Source organism: Corticium candelabrum, chromosome 3, assembly GCF_963422355.1.
Source record: "Corticium candelabrum chromosome 3, ooCorCand1.1, whole genome shotgun sequence".
In the NCBI taxonomy this organism is placed as follows: Eukaryota; Metazoa; Porifera; class Homoscleromorpha; order Homosclerophorida; family Plakinidae; genus Corticium; species Corticium candelabrum.
This window is the reverse complement of record NC_085087.1, coordinates 4,425,878-4,445,580: the sequence shown is the minus strand read 5'-3', so window position 1 is coordinate 4,445,580 and position 19,703 is coordinate 4,425,878. Positions and strand designations below refer to the sequence as shown.

Sequence of the window (19,703 nt, the reverse complement as noted above, 5' to 3'; positions counted from 1 at the left end):
CTGGTTTGTTTATGGCATGTTCTATTACAGGAAGAACAGCAAGGTGGTGTTACTGGTTTAATACAGTCATCTGATCATGGAGTTTCTGTCCAAGCAGATGACATTTTGCATCGATTTTGTTATTCTGTTGACTTGAGAAGTGTTAAGGATCTGGACGTCACACCAGTTGGCACTGTGGCTTTTGTGTATCTGAGGTATTTAGTGTGACATGGTAGAAGTGTGTATCTGCTTAGCTGTGTGTTTGTGTGTGTGTGTGTGTGTGTGTGTGTGTGTGTGTGTGTGTGTGTGTGTGTGTGTGTGTGTGTGTGTGTGTGTGTGTGTGTGTGTGTGTGTGTGTGTGTGTGTGTGTGTGTGTGTGTGTGTGTGTGTGTGTGTGTGTGTGTGTGTGTGTGTGTGTGTGTGTGTGTGTGTGTGTGTGTGTGTGTGTGTGTGTGTGTGTGTGTGTGTGTGTGTGTGTGTGTGTGTGTGTGTGTGTGTGTGTGTGTGTGTGTGTGTGTGTGTGTGTGTGTGTGTGTGTGTGTGTGTGTGTGTGTGTGTGTGTGTGTGTGTGTGTGTGTGTGTGTGTGTGTGTGTGTGTGTGTGTGTGTGTGTGTGTGTGTGTGTGTGTGTGTGTGTGTGTGTGTGTGTGTGTGTGTGTGTGTGTGTGTGTGTGTGTGTGTGTGTGTGTGTGTGTGTGTGTGTGTGTGTGTGTGTGTGTGTGTGTGTGTGTGTGTGTGTGTGTGTGTGTGTGTGTGTGTGTGTGTGTGTGTGTGTGTGTGTGTGTGTGTGTGTGTGTGTGTGTGTGTGTGTGTGTGTGTGTGTGTGTGTGTGTGTGTGTGTGTGTGTGTGTGTGTGTGTGTGTGTGTGTGTGTGTGTGTGTGTGTGTGTGTGTGTGTGTGTGTGTGTGTGTGTGTGTGTGTGTGTGTGTGTGTGTGTGTGTGTGTGTGTGTGTGTGTGTGTGTGTGTGTGTGTGTGTGTGTGTGTGTGTGTGTGTGTGTGTGTGTGTGTGTGTGTGTGTGTGTGTGTGTGTGTGTGTGTGTGTGTGTGTGTGTGTGTGTGTGTGTGTGTGTGTGTGTGTGTGTGTGTGTGTGTGTGTGTGTGTGTGTGTGTGTGTGTGTGTGTGTGTGTGTGTGTGTGTGTGTGTGTGTGTGTGTGTGTGTGTGTGTGTGTGTGTGTGTGTGTGTGTGTGTGTGTGTGTGTGTGTGTGTGTGTGTGTGTGTGTGTGTGTGTGTGTGTGTGTGTGTGTGTGTGTGTGTGTGTGTGTGTGTGTGTGTGTGTGTGTGTGTGTGTGTGTGTGTGTGTGTGTGTGTGTGTGTGTGTGTGTGTGTGTGTGTGTGTGTGTGTGTGTGTGTGTGTGTGTGTGTGTGTGTGTGTGTGTGTGTGTGTGTGTGTGTGTGTGTGTGTGTGTGTGTGTGTGTGTGTGTGTGTGTGTGTGTGTGTGTGTGTGTGTGTGTGTGTGTGTGTGTGTGTGTGTGTGTGTGTGTGTGTGTGTGTGTGTGTGTGTGTGTGTGTGTGTGTGTGTGTGTGTGTGTGTGTGTGTGTGTGTGTGTGTGTGTGTGTGTGTGTGTGTGTGTGTGTGTGTGTGTGTGTGTGTGTGTGTGTGTGTGTGTGTGTGTGTGTGTGTGTGTGTGTGTGTGTGTGTGTGTGTGTGTGTGTGTGTGTGTGTGTGTGTGTGTGTGTGTGTGTGTGTGTGTGTGTGTGTGTGTGTGTGTGTGTGTGTGTGTGTGTGTGTGTGTGTGTGTGTGTGTGTGTGTGTGTGTGTGTGTGTGTGTGTGTGTGTGTGTGTGTGTGTGTGTGTGTGTGTGTGTGTGTGTGTGTGTGTGTGTGTGTGTGTGTGTGTGTGTGTGTGTGTGTGTGTGTGTGTGTGTGTGTGTGTGTGTGTGTGTGTGTGTGTGTGTGTGTGTGTGTGTGTGTGTGTGTGTGTGTGTGTGTGTGTGTGTGTGTGTGTGTGTGTGTGTGTGTGTGTGTGTGTGTGTGTGTGTGTGTGTGTGTGTGTGTGTGTGTGTGTGTGTGTGTGTGTGTGTGTGTGTGTGTGTGTGTGTGTGTGTGTGTGTGTGTGTGTGTGTGTGTGTGTGTGTGTGTGTGTGTGTGTGTGTGTGTGTGTGTGTGTGTGTGTGTGTGTGTGTGTGTGTGTGTGTGTGTGTGTGTGTGTGTGTGTGTGTGTGTGTGTGGTGTGTGTGTGTGTGTGTGTGTGTGTGTGTGTGTGTGTGTGTGTGTGTGTGTGTGTGTGTGTGTGTGTGTGTGTGTGTGTGTGTGTGTGTGTGTGTGTGTGTGTGTGTGTGTGTGTGTGTGTGTGTGTGTGTGTGTGTGTGTGTGTGTGTGTGTGTGTGTGTGTGTGTGTGTGTGTGTGTGTGTGTGTGTGTGTGTGTGTGTGTGTGTGTGTGTGTGTGTGTGTGTGTGTGTGTGTGTGTGTGTGTGTGTGTGTGTGTGTGTGTGTGTGTGTGTGTGTGTGTGTGTGTGTGTGTGTGTGTGTGTGTGTGTGTGTGTGTGTGTGTGTGTGTGTGTGTGTGTGTGTGTGTGTGTGTGTGTGTGTGTGTGTGTGTGTGTGTGTGTGTGTGTGTGTGTGTGTGTGTGTGTGTGTGTGTGTGTGTGTGTGTGTGTGTGTGTGTGTGTGTGTGTGTGTGTGTGTGTGTGTGTGTGTGTGTGTGTGTGTGTGTGTGTGTGTGTGTGTGTGTGTGTGTGTGTGTGTGTGTGTGTGTGTGTGTGTGTGTGTGTGTGTGTGTGTGTGTGTGTGTGTGTGTGTGTGTGTGTGTGTGTGTGTGTGTGTGTGTGTGTGTGTGTGTGTGTGTGTGTGTGTGTGTGTGTGTGTGTGTGTGTGTGTGTGTGTGTGTGTGTGTGTGTGTGTGTGTGTGTGTGTGTGTGTGTGTGTGTGTGTGTGTGTGTGTGTGTGTGTGTGTGTGTGTGTGTGTGTGTGTGTGTGTGTGTGTGTGTGTGTGTGTGTGTGTGTGTGTGTGTGTGTGTGTGTGTGTGTGTGTGTGTGTGTGTGTGTGACAAGTATAGATGATTGTCTCCTGTTCAACTGGGGTGGGCAAAACCACTGACCTTGACAGTGTTACGGCAACATTCAGGGTTTCATCTGGAACTCGGGTTCCAGACCTGAGGTATGCCTTAGTTGGTGCCACTGTGTCAGTGAGTATGTGTTGAAGCTTCAGGTGGGCTGTCAGTGCATGCTGGCCTTTGTTGTCTGCTTAGTGCATAAAGGATTTGTCCTAATGACAGGGATGCCACCTTTTGTGACAGAAGTCTGAGAAGGGCTCCATACTGATAATATAACGAATTGTTGTGTGTGCGCATGTGTGTCTCTGTAATGCAGTCTATTATTACATTATTTGTTGCTCTATGTTTTCAATCAGTCCTGTTGTTTCCTCCAACTAATAACATAATTGTATTGATAGATATACATACCCATTCTTTGGCAGTTCATCACCAGTTATGACAAGTCCAGCTGTAGAAGTAAGGCGGCATGCTGAGCAGAGACTTTCCAGAGGATTTTGTGCTTTTGAGTTTGTCACCTCACCTCGGCAACTAAGCGAATCTTTGCACAGGTTTGTGTCAGCTTGTGCTAGTTTTGTTAAAGTACAAGGTAAACAAACAATTACATACAGGCAGGTTATATAGTCAATGGGCAGATAAGGAAAGGAGGCTCTGTGATGTGCATCAACTTTTGAAGAATGAGAGAATGAGGAGTTTGTTAAAACAAGGGCAACCCAACAGATGAACTTGTGGTGACAGACAAATAGACAGACCGACTGGCAGAGGTGGATAGACAGACGGACCGGTCAGCAAGTGGGCAGATAGAAAGTTACTGAGTTGTAAGCAGGCAGAGTTATGGCCAGCAGATGAGACAAACAGACGTGTCAGCTTTTAATTAATGTATTGAAGGATACATTTGATTTGCATAGTAACTTTTGTGTGGACACTGTGTTCTCATGGAGATTGTATTATGTCTGTAATATTGCACTTTCATATCCTTAGGCTGCCATTGAAAGTAGAAGTGTGGCATAGAGACCAACATTCTGCTGATGTTCTAATTGGAGTCGCTGATGTTTCTCTTGCTTCTGTGTATGGTGAGAACAAGGTAGTTGTTGAGGTGAGTTAAAATATTAAAAATCAATTTTATGATATTATAAACTGACATGGCCAGTAGAACAAGTTTTAGAATAATTGAACAGGGTTCGAAAAATTCGGTCGCCAAGTCGCCATAGCCTCGTCCCCCGTCCCCAGACTCACGTGAGCCTGGCAGTGTCCGGTTCCCGTATGACACTTTCAGCCTCCCGTGAGTCTGGACTCACCGCGCCTACTTTCACACACTTACTTCACTAAGTGTCACCACGTCATAGTCTTGGCACCCCACGTGACTACATGGTACGTACGTCACAAACTCAATTAGCTTAAATCTATCTAATGTGTGACCCAGCAGACTGTGTATCACGCCCAAGCTTCCAAACAGCGCATGGTGACTCTCCACAGTGAGTGATTCACCACGTTCACGCTATCCAAATCTCAAGACGACTTCAGCATGTGGAAAGGTGAGTGTATTCCTAGTTAAGTTATTGTCCTACTCGCGTAGACTGGCGAGCCTGCCAAGTCTAGTTACAGCGATCCGGACTGCGCGTGTAGTTCACTCGTTGTTTCGTCGCACATCCGCTATCTGCATGGCCCTTGCTAGTGCACAGACTCTAATGGCCAGTAGGGCGCGCAATGGCAACAAGAGACACATTGACGTGGAATTGCAGTCCGCTCTCCGTGTTTTCAATTATGATGACTTTCGGGAGAGTAAACTTGAAGTCCAGGGCCATTCTAGGGGGAAAAGACATCTTTGTCCGCACAAACAACGAGTGAACTACACGTGGAGTCCGGATCGCTGTAACTAGACTTGGCAGGCTCGCCAGTCTACGCGAGTGGGACAATAACTTAGCTAGGAATACACTCACCTTTCCACATGCTGAAGTCGTCTTGAGATTTGGATAGCGTGAACGTGGTGAATCACTCACTGTGGAGAGTCACCATGCGCTGTTTGGAAGCTTGGGCGTGATACACAATCTGCTGGGTCACACATTAGATAGATGTAAGCTAATTGAGTTTGTGACATACGTACTATTTAGTCACGTGGGGTGCCAAGACTATGACGTGGGGGTGACACTTAGTGAAGTAAGTGTGTGAAAGTAGGCGCGGTGAGTCCAGACTCACGGGGGGCTGAAAGTGTTATACGGGAACCGGACACTGCCAGGCTCACGTGAGTCTGGGGACGCGGCTAGTCGCCATATGGCGACCACTTCTATGTGGTTGGCGACTAAACGAGCGGTGACTAGAAATATTTGATAGTTTTTAATCTTTCGTGGCAGCGGCTCTTGGATGCGAACCGCAGATGTTTTGCGTTACAATATGTTGCCACTTTCTAAGCCTACCATTTAGTGGCACACTGCGAAGTAGGACGTCTACTTAGCACCTTCTTAGCACCTTTGTACATATCGCGTAACTACGTATCACCTAGCAATCTATTGCGAGATGTTTCTATTCTCTGGTTGACCATCATTTTTATGGACTCTACTGCCTGTATCGATCTCATTGGTCTCTGCCATCAGCTCCAGACAAACCCAACTAAAGACCTGCAGGCACGTTTAATTTTTCAAACTATCGCGGTCGCTCCTATTCTTCATACGCTACACCAGCAAATCCAAGTCAACAGCTCTATCATCGATGAGACGCCATTGCACAGCAGCTTCTCCCGAATGAAACACGAAATCTGCAGTCAATCGTAGTTGAAGGTGCCGGCAACTGCCTATTTACATCTTTTCTATGTTGTTCAAAGGAACGAAGAATCTGACCATCTTGAATTGAGGCAAATGAAAACTATTACGTAGATCTTTGCAAACGGCGGGCATCGGAAGTGGCAAAACAAACAGCTTTTCCACAGCAAGCTGCCTGAGTGTCTTTCTATCAGAAGAACTGCCAGGTACGTCCAGGAGCTTGTACGTCTCCTAGTGCTACTAGGAAAGTTCATTCAGACAAAAGTTTCTGCATGTCCAGTTCTGAAATCTAGATTTTGAATGATGCCACACACTATTGAAGCACTACAATAACAAAAGTTTATCACTTGTGTTCCAGAGATTAGCACAGCTAGCCATAGGACAGGTGGGCTTACATGCAGTAGCCGGATGTGTACTGTTCTCAACAGCAATAGTGGCACTGAGTCATAATAGAAGATATGCTCTTATCTACTCAACCAAAGAATGCTCATGTCTTATTAGATGGATTGCCAGGATGTCAATGTGATGACAAACCACATTTTTGTTTGGTTGTAGCTATACAATTAGTTGAAAGTTAGGATAAAATATGAATACTCATACTATTACATAGAAAGAATCCCAAGCATGATACTGTAGATTGATGTGTTTACTTGCTATCTACAATGTTCATCCAACGTTACAGCAAATTCCTAGTTAGGTTTTAATTTAATGTCAAACATGATAATCTGGGAAAGGGTCTCAACAGTGATAGTAATGACTTGTTTACTTCTGGAATCTGACGTAGAAACTAGTGAAAGTTTGGTGACCAATCGGTTGGCTACGTGGCCAAACTGGCAACCAGATTCAAACACATTTTTTGAACCCTGATTGAAGTTAGACCAATATTGTTGATACACAATAACTGCTATTTGTGGGGTATGGGTAGTATGCAGTGTGGCAGTCCTGAATGGTCGGCATCTTTTACTAAATATGAAATAGAGGACTCTGTACGAGAGTCAGAGTATGTGTGATTGAAAGGATTGATCAACAGTTTATTATGGTGTTTAAAAGTCATGTAACATACAAGAATTGTCTCGGCAATGAGCAGTACACTGCATCGGTAAATTAGATAGTTCAAGAAATTTGTAGGCTATGTTGAATTGTTCTGATCATGTTATATAACACACATATTTATGTATGTTTATTGTGTGTTTAATTATCGATACTGGTAGTTAGTGTACAAGGTCTTCTGTTATATTATTAGCCTCGTCCCCAGACTCACGCGAGTCTGGGGACAAGGCTAGATATTATTATATATGTTAGACTAGCCAGTGTGTTTCGATGTACATATACGTGTCTGTGCTTTTACACTTTTTATAGTCTTTGTATTTGTGTATACTAATAAGTTGGGTTTACCTCACAGATGGTCTTTTGTTGACGCTTTGTAGTGGCAACTTCAAGCTCATGTTCTGTTGGAAACTATTAGAGTATGGCTTGTGTTTGCAGAAATAATTTAGGCCAGACCAATTAAATTTTTTGATGCTCGGGTTCGCCGGTCTAGTTTGAGCTTGACCAAAATAACAACAAAATTTGACGTAATGATACAGTAGTCCCTTCCATGTGCGACCCCTCTCACCTGCGACTACCTCCCATTTACGACCACATTAGCTGTGCACGGACCAAATTTTTATAGAAGCTACCTCTTATCAATGACCATCTTAGTAACGCGACCAGCGATCGCTGAAATGTTTAACATGCACGTCTGTTAGCGACCAACCAGAAGGCTCTGTGCATGTTCAATATTAGTGAACACGTCAGCGAAGCACGTGTGTACAACTACTCTTCGAAGCTGTTCAGTATATCTCGGATATGTGCACCTTGGGAGAGACCACCTCCGTTTTACGACCAAGTTTGACGGGCTTTTAGGGTGTTTGTAAATGGGAGGGACCATTATATTAAGCTTGCTGTAAATGACTTGGTAGTATATACATCCTACAGGGGTGGATGTAACGGCTGTGCCATGGTGCACCGGACACCCCCAAACGAGCAACCTAACTCCGGACACTGAGAGCCGTATATAGACTAAGAGACTAACACCTGAGCCGTCTGACTAACCTGTAAAGCAATTAAGCCTCGCAGTTTCTCAGCGCTCTGCATGCTGCAGCTCTCGAAGGCCACGTGACATTTAACGGATGTGCTTGGCAATTTAAGTCCTTTGAAAATCTCGCAAAAGTTAGGACACTCTCCAAACGTTTTTCTGGATCCACCCCTGTCACACACAACTACGTATCAATGACTTTGCAAGTGTTAACAATTTTAAGTTTATTTTGATTAAGTTTATTTGGTTTGGCCTTATAGCTTAGTTTATATCAGGAATGTAGCTTAGTTTATATCAGGAATGTATGCGAGTTGGTTGACAGAGCGTTGCTGCTGACAGCCGTGCTGAGAGTCTGTTGTTGCATTGTAGGGTGGTCATCGCAGTGGCTGGAGACAATCAACTGCTATGACTGTGCCGATTTCTCGAGTGGAAGGGTGAGTTGTATACGTTAGATGGTGTACAAGAGATGATGTAAGCTTGTTCTGTGTGGTTACTTGTACTGAGCAGACTTCAACAAATAGTTGGTGAATTGAAGGCTACGTTGGCTCTTGACGATCTTGGCCCAATTACTTCATCCATGGCGGAGAGCTTGGTATGATACAGTCACTTGAAATAAATTTTGATTATTTTTTTAGTGTTTAATTTTTATTGGTTGTTTTGTTTATTTGCTCTTTTATGTTTGTAGTTTGTGTGTGTGTGTGTGTGTGTGTGTGTGTGTGTGTGTGTGTGTGTGTGTGTGCATGCGTGCGTGTGTGTGGTGTGTGTGTGTGTGTGTGTGTGTGTGTGTGTGTGTGTGTGTGTGTGTGTGTGTGTGTGTGTATGTGTGTGTGTATGTGTGTGTGTGTGTGTGTGTGTGTGTGTGTGTGTGTGTCACTTTCACATAGTATTTACAGTACACATGAACTTTGTAGGCTTGCCTCAGTGGTCATTCAAGTGGTGTTACAAAAGATGCTGCGGTCAGTGATTCAACTGTTCCAGAGAGTGAGAATGGTGCTCAGTACATTAGCCATCAACAAAGACAACTGTTTGGCAGTGGGAAAATGGGTGTGTGAGTGTACAGTTTGATTACTCACTATCTTCGTAGTTAAGTTAATTGGCTCGTATTTTGCCTTTGCGTGTGTCTGTTTATTCATTTGTCTAGCAATATTTTGTCATTTTTGTTGCTTGTTAGTTTCATTATTTATGAAATGGGGGCACATGAGCACGGGAGGCATGTGGTATTCTGAGGTTGTGTTTGCGTGTTTGTGTGTCTGCTACTGCTGTATCTACTTGCACCGTAGATTTTAACAACAAAAAGACTTCTACGTGTAAGAAGTGATGTTTTCTTGGATTTTGATACTTGGATTTGCAAGATAAGCTTCATTCTAGAATTATGGGTGATTTCTCGTTCACATGCACAGTAGAAGTATATACAGTAATCTTTCCTGTGTGTTTGTCTTACTGATGTTTGAATGCCCAGTTGATTACACATCAAGGTATCCTCAGCGCTTCATTGATTTATTTATTGATTTGCTTGTTTTTGAATTTACTCTTTTTATGTTTTATTTGGCTGTCTGCTTGCCTGTTTAACTATGTTGTCATGTTTGTCTGCCCACTTCTTTGTGGTGTGTGTGTGTGTGTGTGTGTGTGTGTGTGTGTGTGTGTGTGTGTGTGTGTGCGTGCGTGCATGCGTGTGTGTGTAATGCATAATTGATATTAGATGTTTAGTTGATGTTCGTGGTGGTCTTGAATATCAAGCAGCATTAGAGCTAGAAGTGTGGAAGGAAGAAACTGAGCAGAGGTTTCTTGCTCAGTTAAAAGAAAAAGAAAATAAACACATGAAAGCATTAGCTGATGAGTGGAAACGACGCGACAAAGAGAGAGAAACAATATTTCAGAAAAGGGTGCGTATGTACTTGTACATTTATCTACATGCACTACAGAATCATCAATGAATCTGAGACACATGCAATTAAGATGTTTCTACGTTATGCAAGAAATGTTTTCAACATGACCGTGTGATCCAGATGAAATCTTTTGTTCTCATCGGTCAGTAAAAGTAACACTTTTAGTAAAGAAAATTGGTCATATGACGTGGACATTACTTACTGTAATACCTAAGTTAATTTTCAGTGTCAGTTTTGTTTAGATACTTCAGCGTATACTACAGAAGTAACAATGTGATTAAATTCTTCTCATTTTACATTAAATTTCTGATAAAGAGCCCATCTGAATAACAACACCGGGGCTGTTAAAATGAGAAAACTGTGCTTGTTAAAATTATTAATCACAAGTAAGTGCAATTAAGCATCTATCGAACAACTTGCTGGGCATGGTGTAGACAAATGCAATCATATGATGACTGCCTTTGCCTGAATGACGGGGCCCTGGGCAGTCATTTGGACTTAATGCTGGTTAAATTGTTTTATAGAAATAAGTGTCAGGGGCTTTTTACATGCATTTACAGTATTTCTATGTTCTACAATGGAACAACCACAATTCTTGGTACCTACAATTGGTTAATTTGTGTACTATGAGCTGATGACAAAGTTTATATTATACTGGCATTTAGTAAAGAATGATAATCTACTGACTCTGAGGTGTGCATGTGTATGTCTTGATGGATTCAAGTGTTTGTGTGTTATATTTCCATTCTTATTATTTGGCTACATCTTGGCCCATCTATTAGTCTATTCATTTGTTTGTTGTCTAGTTATTTGCTTGCCTGTAATATTGACTGCCTGCTTACCCATCCACTTTTCTACACATTAACCTGTCCAGAGTTCACTTATTGTGTTTTTGCATACATGACTGTAAGCTGTTTGTAACAGGTTGATGAATACTCTTGCTTAAAAGAGAAACTGGAGAAAGAAGTTCACGAACTGAGAAAACGAGAGCAACAACTAGTACTCGGTGAACAACAGGTCACAATACATTCTTACACTATTTTATTATAACGACTTATTTGCTTTATTATTGCTAGTACAGTGTTGTGCAATACAGTAGTTTAATGATAATGTGTAGCTAATACTGTAAGTAATAGATTTTCATAAGCTATTCAAATCCATACACATTTTATAGCCCAAATATCCATACACAGTTTGTAGCCCACATATCCATGCAGATGCACTTACAACTCTGTCTGAATGATTGTCTGAATGATTGGTAGTGTCCAGTCGACGAATTGGCTTTTGTGAGCTAAGAAATCAGAGACCTACTACTAGTACGTAGATACTGTAAATTCAGAATTTTTAGTACTCATAAACATTTTTTAGTACAACCAGGTATCTGTAGAAGAATAACTAAATTTCATGAGTACGAAAATTTCTGGATTTACAGTATTGAGAATGAAGTAGGTATGTTGGCAAGCACCTACCCGGATGTTGACTGAGCATCGTCGTTACTTCCATTACGTGTTCAAAACACATGAGGGAAATTTACAAACATTTATTTCTTACGAAATAGAGTTTGCGGCAGTTTACAAACTTTTTTCTTACAAAATTTTCTTGATTTATAGTAATTGCTAATGCAGTCTTACAAAGACAGCAATGTTGGTCTTCATCTAATTATTGTAATAGTAACGTTTGGGCATATGCAGGCATGTTATTAATCCTAGCCTGTCAGTGACACTGGATAGCAGACATTAGTAGCAGTGACGAAATTGTCAAACTGGAATGTGGAGCTTTTGCTTGTAGAAGCGTTGGAAGTTATGTTGAAACGAATTAGATTCTTTAAAAGAGAAAGGTTCTTGGTAACATATACTGTACAAGGCAGATTGTTAGGCTGTTGCTCTCCTACAAGCATGACTTCGCTTGTAATATGTTGGATTATTTGTACTATGTATGTACACAAACTGTGTACAACTGTGCAATGGTTGGAAGTGGCTAGTCAAGGCTCTCTACATAAGTTGGAAGCAGGCAGAAGTTTATCACTTTCATAGTAAGAAATACGATCTCTTTTGTAGTACCTGTGATGATATACTATCGTGTGTACAATTACATGTACTGTGGTTAGACGAACAACTAGTAAATTGGCATTGCAATTTAGGCGTGTTTGTGTGTGTAGTTACAGCACCAATGGTCTGTACTTGATCATGAACGAGATCAAATGAAACAAAGAATGAAGGATATTGAGAAACGAACACGTGACACGTTCGAACATCAACTAGAACTTGAGAGGTGTCGACATTGATCACCACCATTTTCCAGGTTGTGTCAATTTTGTGTTCCAACAGGCTACGAGTTCAAGAGTTAGATGAGCAGAAGAAGCATGTGCAAGCTCAGGTGGGTGTTAGTGGTGCATAGTCTTGTCAGTTTATATAGTGCAATCCGTGGTGGATCTATGGGTTTTCAAACCAAGGGGTGAACTTGGGTGTACTTGGGGGTGAACTGGGGGTGGTGTACTTGGGGTGTACTTGGGGTGTACTTGGGGGTGTACTGGGGGTGTACTGGGGGTGTACTGGGGGATACTGGGGGGGGGGTAACGGGGGGTGTACTTGGGGGTAACTGGGGGGTGTACTTGGGGGTGTACTTGGGGGTGCACTTGTGGGTGAACTTTAGGTTATTGACATGTGATGTCACAAAATGACAAAACAGAGTTACTAAAAGTTACTGATAACAGAATCAATGAAACATTGAACATGGTTACATTACTGTGCACCATTGAAACATGCTGTACATCAGTTATTGAATACAGTCAGACCTTGTAATTCTGATCATGTTTGTTCCACAAGTTTCTGTCTGACTAGTGCAACTGTCAGATTATCGGTAACAAATACACAGTGACCATGTAAATTGAAATCACGTGTACCTTGTCAGAACGTGAGGGTATCGGATTATCGGGTGTCAGAATTACTTGGTTGTTTGCTCACCTCACAAATATGAATGTGTCATGCGCAATCTGCATGCTTACATACCTGATAAACCTTCTCTCTATTGACAACTTGTGGCTCGAAAATGAGGAAGCACATGTCTGCTGCACCACCTTCTAGATCCTCGTTGGCATTATTTCAGATGACTTCAGAGTGGTGTTCTCTAGTGTACTTAGTGATGCCAGTAACAGTGACGTCTTGTTTTTGTTTCATGGTACTGATGGAGGTGCTGTTTGCTCACAACCAGATCTACGTAGTAGATCTGTATATGTTTAATAGGACATACTTGATAGGTCTTGCAGAGGTGGTTATCTCGTAATACAGCCAGACCTCGTTATTTGGACACCTGATAATCCAACACCCTCACTGTCTGACATTGTACATGTGAAACCAATTTACATGGTCACTGTGTATTTGTTACTGATAATTTGACTGTCTCCTTAGTCTGACAGAAACCTGCAGTACAAACCTGGTCGGAATAAGAAGGTCTATCTGTACAGCATAAAATCATAGTAGACGAGCAACAAAAATTGGCATTTGTGTGTTGCCTGTTGTCAGGATACCCTTTGTCAAATGAATTTCTTCAATAGCATGAGTCACAGAGTGGCTATTTTGTCTTGGCGTAAAAAGAGCAGAAATCCTTTGCCGAAGTGACTGTATTTGATCTTTTGTCCAGTTTTATTTGTTTGTATGTCTACAAATATTTTGTAGGATATATGTTGTTTCATTGTCATCATTCGTTAGCAGTCAATGTATGTTGATGTTTTGCTTGTAGGTTGTTGAATGGGAGAGACGTTATGATGCAAAAGTTGCTGAGTTTGCTTCATTTCGGGAACTGCAACACTCGAAGCCTGAAATTCAACTTCAATCTGAGATCAATATGCTTAATCTGGAGAAGGTATTATACATGTTGTATGTACTATTAGCATACACAGACTTGTGTGGTTGTGGTCTGTATCTGTGGTCTTATATGTTTACAGATAATCAATTTTACCTTTGGCACTACATGTTGTTATGACTTTAGGGCAAATTTTAACAACTGGTGGTCTGTTGTTTGTCTTGCAAATTGTCAGTAAACATTTACCACCTCTAAGCAGGTGTGTGTGATCAGACCTCAGGGTCAGGTCTTCCATAGCAAAGCAGGAGTTATTATGTAAAATGCCAGGTATATAAAATTCCATGCATTGCATAGGGAGAGGAGGCTTCCAGGCTTCCAAACACTGAGGGACAAGAAGTTGGAACACTTGTATAGTGTATATCTCATTTAATATTAAACCAAATTCAACAGACTTACAAACTAAATTTTTTCAAGTGAAACTGCATGAATAATTTTGTATAGTCCATTAAATCATTTGCTTCCATGAACAGCTGTGATTTGGTTGCTGGGAAGAGACTAGGTTATTTTGTAGAATACTATAATTAATAATTGATTATTTTCAGCAGCTCCATTGTATGCTTGATTGTTCCATGCATTTACTGAGTGAAACTATTCTCAGATGAGAATGTCTTTCAAACCTCTTCCTAACTGAAATTGCTACCACAGGATATAGACAGCAAACTTTTTCAACAGACTCTCTTTGGCAAAGTCAATCCGATTTGATAGTCACATACATGAAATGTTATGACTGTTGCTTTATCAGCAAGTAGAAGATCTGGAAGTTTGAAGCCAGCATCTCACAAATTACCCTACTGCTTCTAATGTTTTCAAGTCTGTCTTTTCGAGGGCCCAAAAATAATTTTGATTTTTTGAATCACAATTTGTGAGGTTTTGATGTGTGATATTAGTAATTTTTTGATTTAATTATTTTTTGTTCAGTTGACAAGATCTAGTGATCTCTCAATGACGCTCAGCACAATACTGCAGGAGTAGTATATCACAAGGAAAGTGGTGCAATGGCTTTTCAAAGCGGAAGCCATAGCTGAAAAGGTAAGTCGCTCGCTTCTTTGCAGAGTTGCGATCTTGAGCTGCAGACTTCCGCCTAGGTAGTGGTTATTTTTGACAATGTTTCGTACACACTCGCAAAGGCAAAAGCTTGGACATGCGAAAATTTTTGAGGCAGGGAAATATTTTTGTATTATCCTATGGCTTTTTAAAGTTAAAATTTTTGAAAAGAATATTACTTGAAAAACATTGGAAGCAGTAGGGTACACTTTGGTTCAATTTTAGTCCTAACAGCTCTGGCGCATGAGAATTATTGGGTGGGCAATGCCCCCTTTGTTCTTCTTCATTTTTATGTCTATGCTTTGTTTGCATGAGTTGCAATGCTGCTGCACTCTAAATCTGTTGCAATTTATGTGGGTATGTCTCAAATTTTTAAGTATCAGAATGATGCAAGCCACAAGGCAAGTGATTGTTTGAGCCTTTTGCTGTGTGAGACTAAACTAAATTCAATTTAATTGTTTATAATTCAAACCTGTGTGTGTGTGTGTGTGTGTGTGTGTGTGTGTGTGTGTGTGTGTGTGTGTGTGTGTGTGTGTGTGTGTGTGTGTGTGTGTGTGTGTGTGTGTGTGTGTGTGTGTGTGTGTGTGTGATTTTGTACTTATGGTTTCTCATGTGCTTTGCAATGCTTCATGTTCTCTTTATGTTCTCTGCTAACTTGTTTGTTTGCCTGTTTAGCTTGATTCTACTTGCTTGTTTGTGGTTTTTGGCGGCTTTCTAGCTATGTACATTTGATGCTATCAAACCACAGTAATCTGCCTTATCCTAGACCATTTCTAGAGGCATGTTATGCAAAATACAGAACACAGCGGGTGTTTCTATCTTCTATGCTATCTACCAGCTCAAGTTGCAAGATTTTGAACATCTTCTTTCAAATTCCTTAAATAACAGTCATTTGCTGTACTTAGGCGTTGTGCATGTATTGGCTGTAGCCTTGTCCCCAGACTCTCTCTCGCTAGTCTTGTCCAGTGCCCCTATGACAATTCCAGGCTGCACATCTGTTGCTGCTGTGATGACTACAGTCTTTATCAAGTGTTAGGCCCACAGTGTTGCAATTGCAGAGTGCAAAAGATGCGTTGAACATGTGGGAGCAAATATGGCAGAATGCTAACCACCTACCTAACTTGATTGTCTTAATTAACCTAAGCTTTGTGTATCTTCAAGCTAAAGAATCTGAGAAACCAAAGGGATTCTCTCTTTCTCTTTTTTTTTTGGTTTGCTTTGTTTTCTATCTCTGACAAGTGAATTGTCTTGTTTTATGTTGTGATGCCATGTTTTTGGTGTAACGTGTTTTGAGACTGTTGGGTTGTTTATCTTTATTATTTGGATTAGGAGAGAATTGAAAAGGTAGATTTGTGAGTAGCCCTTGGTTAGCTTGTTCTTGTTGATATTGTTGTTCTTGTTTGTTGTATTGTTTTGTGTGTCTGTTTATATATCTGTTTGTGTATCTGTCTGTCTGTCTGTCTGTCTGTCTGTCTGTCTGTCTGTTCGTCTCTTTGTCTGTCTGTCTGTCTGTATGTCTATCTGTGTGTCTGTATGTATGTATGTAATATGTATGTATGTATGTTTGTTTTGTCTAATACATATTTTTTCAAAGTTAAAAGTTTGACACAATAGCTAAGTACAGCTCACATTGTCTACCTGCTAAATATAACATGCAAACAGTGTCTGCCAACCTGCCTTCTTGTCTTCCTGTAATCCTGTCACAACTGCATGGATTCAAACAAATTATTGATTTCCTGATTAACTGTAAACGTCTCTATATCACAGTAAACCTCACGGTCTTACAGAGCCACCAAAGTTTCTCATTCTTTGAGATTCCAATGGCTTTGTAAGAAAAACAGATTTTGTTTGTTTATGGCGTCTGCATTGTATAGGTTGAGTTAGAGCGAAAGGTTGAGTCTCTAAATAAGTCAAAGCTGCACTACAAACAACAGTGGGGAAGAGCTTTACGAGAATTGTCTGTCCTCAAGCAGCAAGAGCAGGCAGATGCTCGTGCACGACTGAAGAAACAGCAGAAAGAATTAGAACACATGAGGCTTCGTTATCTGGCACATGAAGAGAAGGAAGTGATGCAGTCAGAGAAACAGGAGCTACACGACATAAAACAAGAGCTCGACAAGCTTCGTAACGAGAGGCAACCCGTACGAGAAAGAGACACGAACGAGGATAGAAATTCAAAGAATATATCAACCAATGGAATCGATTCTGACCAACAGCGTGCGCTAGAGGAGGCGGAGCTTGATAACCGGGTAGCCCGGATGATAGAGGAAAGAGACACACTAATGCAGACGGGTGTGTACTCAACCAGCGATCGTATCATTACAGAACTAGACAGGCAAATAAGGGAGACATTAGACCTAAAAGCCAGAAGGACATAGAGTCCAGCAATTTGTATCTTTTTCTATTTAGATCAAAATTCATCTTCTAGTCTTTGAGCGACCAACCTAAAACAGTCGAGCAAACCGGTTGCTGTAAATAATGTACAATGTCTAATACCATTTCAATGCTATCAAACTAGAAACACAACATTTTAAAATCCTGTATTTTATTAATTTATAGCAGCTTGGCTGACTGCACCGCCTCGAGCCTCCTGAGGCACCGCATTCAACATACGACCGGGTTGCTTGTCGCGTGGCCGAGGAGTCGGCATCAGTCGTATTGGTGAACGATACTCGCGTTCTACGGAACTCTCTTCTCTGTACTGATATCCACACTGAGAATCATCGTGGTCATTAGGAGGATGCTGCAACGGGACCGTGTTCATCATGTTGTAGTGACCATCAACAGACGTGGATGATGGCTTCATAGTCACACCATGATTCGAATACGACATTTCACATGAAGTCCTCATCATACTGTTAGGAGCTATAGGAAACCCGGCCGCATCCGGTAGTGGAGATTCAGGCATGAAATTTGGCACACTCTGGTCGATAGGAGTGTGAGGAGCCGGTGGCAGGGAGTGGAAATTTCCTCTCATTGACATGTCGGTAACTGGATGTAGCAAAGGTTCGGAGTTGAGAGGCATAGCTGCTAGGACAGGTACACCGGCTGCTCCCATATCGTCTCCATCGAAACAAGGACTCGACACGGTTGGTTGAACATCCGAAATTGAAGACAGCCACATGTGAGGCGGATATCGAGTAGCAGGAGATTTTCTCGAATTTCCATTGCCGGCTGTATTATCAAGCATTGGCTGAAGAATTCTCCGACGCGCATTGATAAACCTACCAATTCAAAAATTAATTAATATCAATGTTGTAATAAAATTAGTAAATTGCCAACAACCAGTTGTTGACTTGTAGTATAGTGAGTTGAGTTTGGACAGCCAGCTGTCTCTTCTCATCTTCCGTTGGGTAGGGATGCTACAAGAATAGACTATGAATCATGTCCTGCACGTAGGAAGTGTCAACAGACTAGACAAACCACTAGATGCTGGAATAGCCAGCTTCTTAGCACGCTGGTTGCATTCTTTGGCAACACTCCTCGTCGTCGACCCTTTCTCGACAAACCGACGTGTTGGATGTCTCCCGCAGCCTGTAGGAACACACAACAGCGCCTGCTGAGGTTTATACCAACAAAGAACTGTCACATGATGGCAGTGGAGAGTCAGGCAAGAGTCAGCAGTTGAACACCAAACATGCTAGCCCGGAGGTACACACGACAGACAAAGATGCTTATCATGCTATTTCCGTTAGATGCATTATACACACCACCAATCTGTGCCAAGAGCGTCCGTTCAACAAATGTGAACGTGCCCACTAGAGTTGGCAGGTCGGCCGTATAGAGCAGACCGCCTGGTGTTCCTGTAAACTAACGAAGTATGTCGGGGTGAGTCTTTTCGTGCGAGTTCAGCTTCTATCGACTTCCTGGTGTGATACTTACGCTACATGTGCACCGGACGACAAGTCTACACGATACGACGAGCACTCAGGCACTAACAGATAGACTTCCGGCTTGACCGGAAGTAGAGGTAGACGGCGTGGAGTCGGCCGACGACGATGTCCCTTGCTGCTCGAATGAGAGAATCCCTTGGGAGTCTCCCAGCTGTGCCGACAACGACGACAGTGCCCCTTGAGACGATGCCATGCCGACGTCACGTGCGGGGGGAAGTCCCCGAGCGGAGGCACCGAATGCAGCTCCAGGTGGTGTGGGCTGTTCTGGAGGTGTCGCGAACGCCTGATCGGGAACGGCCTTGAGAATATTGTCGCTCTGCATTTTGCCCTTCAGACACGCGATGTATCTCTGGCAGAAATCCTTACACAAATCGCCGACCTTCTCGAGCTCGAGAAGATGCATCCGCAGAACCTCGACTGCCTTGACGATCTGCACAGACGGACATCACACGCAAACCACTAACGCAATTATCGCGACCCACACGCAGATAACGAGCGCACTAAACGAACGCGAGAAAACGCGCGTCGAAGATAAAACCGTTTAGGAAACGAACACGCACATGATCGACTCACTCACCAGACTGTCGATTTCCGGCTCGTCGGCAAGCAGGGCCTTCCCCTGGTGCTGCATCTGAGAGACAAACGCTCGGATGTCCATGTCGATGCTGCGAGCCGACGGACACTCGGTCGTCTGCGTCGCCAGCTCGCACTTCTCGAAGAGCATGAGGAGAAGTGGAAAGAGCGGGTGTCGATAGATCGTGCGTTTGTCGTTCTCGAGATCAGGCGCGGGAGCTGCACCCTGCGTCACAAGGTGGGGTCCAGACATCGCTGGTTGGCCGTTCGTTTCCACGTACGTCCCTTGAGAATAGGGATCTACAGAGAAGCCGCTGTGTGCAAAGGCGCCGCCGCTTAGTGGGTCGTCCATTGGTGATCGAGGATGATCGAGTCTGCAGAGATGAAGAGATGAGCGAGGGTTGAACGTGCGCGGGGTAGGAGAGCGAGCGGGTGTTGATCGTTTATTTTGTCATTAATGCATGCTGTTCGTGCCGTACTCACTGGTGTGTGTCGGTGTCGTGTTGATCTTCTGGCAGTTGCGCTTCGGCCGGGCGCAGAGGCTCCTCGACGTGATTGACGCTGTCATCCGCGTGACGTCAATTGACACGTGATACTCATTTGCATCGTTGACAGCTCAACGCATGCGTAGTAGGATTTA

The 19,703-nt window shown here is 43.2% G+C and overlaps 2 protein-coding genes across 3 annotated transcripts in view; one reads left to right on the top strand and one right to left on the bottom strand.

Annotated features, from left to right (window-relative positions):
• The window catches only part of LOC134176717 (centrosomal protein of 120 kDa-like), a 28,708-nt gene extending 11,724 nt beyond the window's left edge, over positions 1 to 16,984 (top strand). Inside the window, exons 10-22 of one of the 2 annotated variants that reach the window (XR_009969345.1) lie at positions 31 to 194; positions 3,375 to 3,524; positions 3,955 to 4,069; positions 8,176 to 8,240; positions 8,314 to 8,398; positions 8,718 to 8,850; positions 9,514 to 9,689; positions 10,617 to 10,709; positions 11,851 to 11,963; positions 12,020 to 12,068; positions 13,431 to 13,553; positions 14,472 to 14,582; positions 16,472 to 16,587. Coding sequence is in view for 1 of the 2 variants with exons in the window: in XM_062643374.1 (XP_062499358.1) it covers positions 31 to 194; positions 3,375 to 3,524; positions 3,955 to 4,069; positions 8,176 to 8,240; positions 8,314 to 8,398; positions 8,718 to 8,850; positions 9,514 to 9,689; positions 10,617 to 10,709; positions 11,851 to 11,963; positions 12,020 to 12,068; positions 13,431 to 13,553; positions 16,472 to 16,975 (1,770 nt within the window). In the remaining variant the exon portion in view is untranslated. Of the gene's footprint in view, positions 1 to 30; positions 195 to 3,374; positions 3,525 to 3,954; positions 4,070 to 8,175; positions 8,241 to 8,313; positions 8,399 to 8,717; positions 8,851 to 9,513; positions 9,690 to 10,616; positions 10,710 to 11,850; positions 11,964 to 12,019; positions 12,069 to 13,430; positions 13,554 to 14,471; positions 14,583 to 16,471 lie in introns of both variants that reach the window. The other variant, XM_062643374.1, reaches the window with a different exon arrangement.
• Positions 16,985 to 17,137: 153 nt separating this feature from the next.
• LOC134176719 (homeobox protein PKNOX1-like) lies at positions 17,138 to 19,641 on the bottom strand. The gene is made up of 6 exons (XM_062643376.1): positions 19,547 to 19,641; positions 19,068 to 19,437; positions 18,537 to 18,920; positions 18,021 to 18,131; positions 17,883 to 17,959; positions 17,138 to 17,821 (listed from the first exon to the last, which is right to left on the bottom strand). Exons 2-6 carry the CDS (start codon positions 19,413 to 19,415, stop codon positions 17,146 to 17,148), a joined length of 1,596 nt encoding a protein of 531 aa, XP_062499360.1. The 5' UTR covers positions 19,416 to 19,437; positions 19,547 to 19,641; the 3' UTR covers positions 17,138 to 17,145.
• Positions 19,642 to 19,703: the final 62 nt, after the last annotated feature.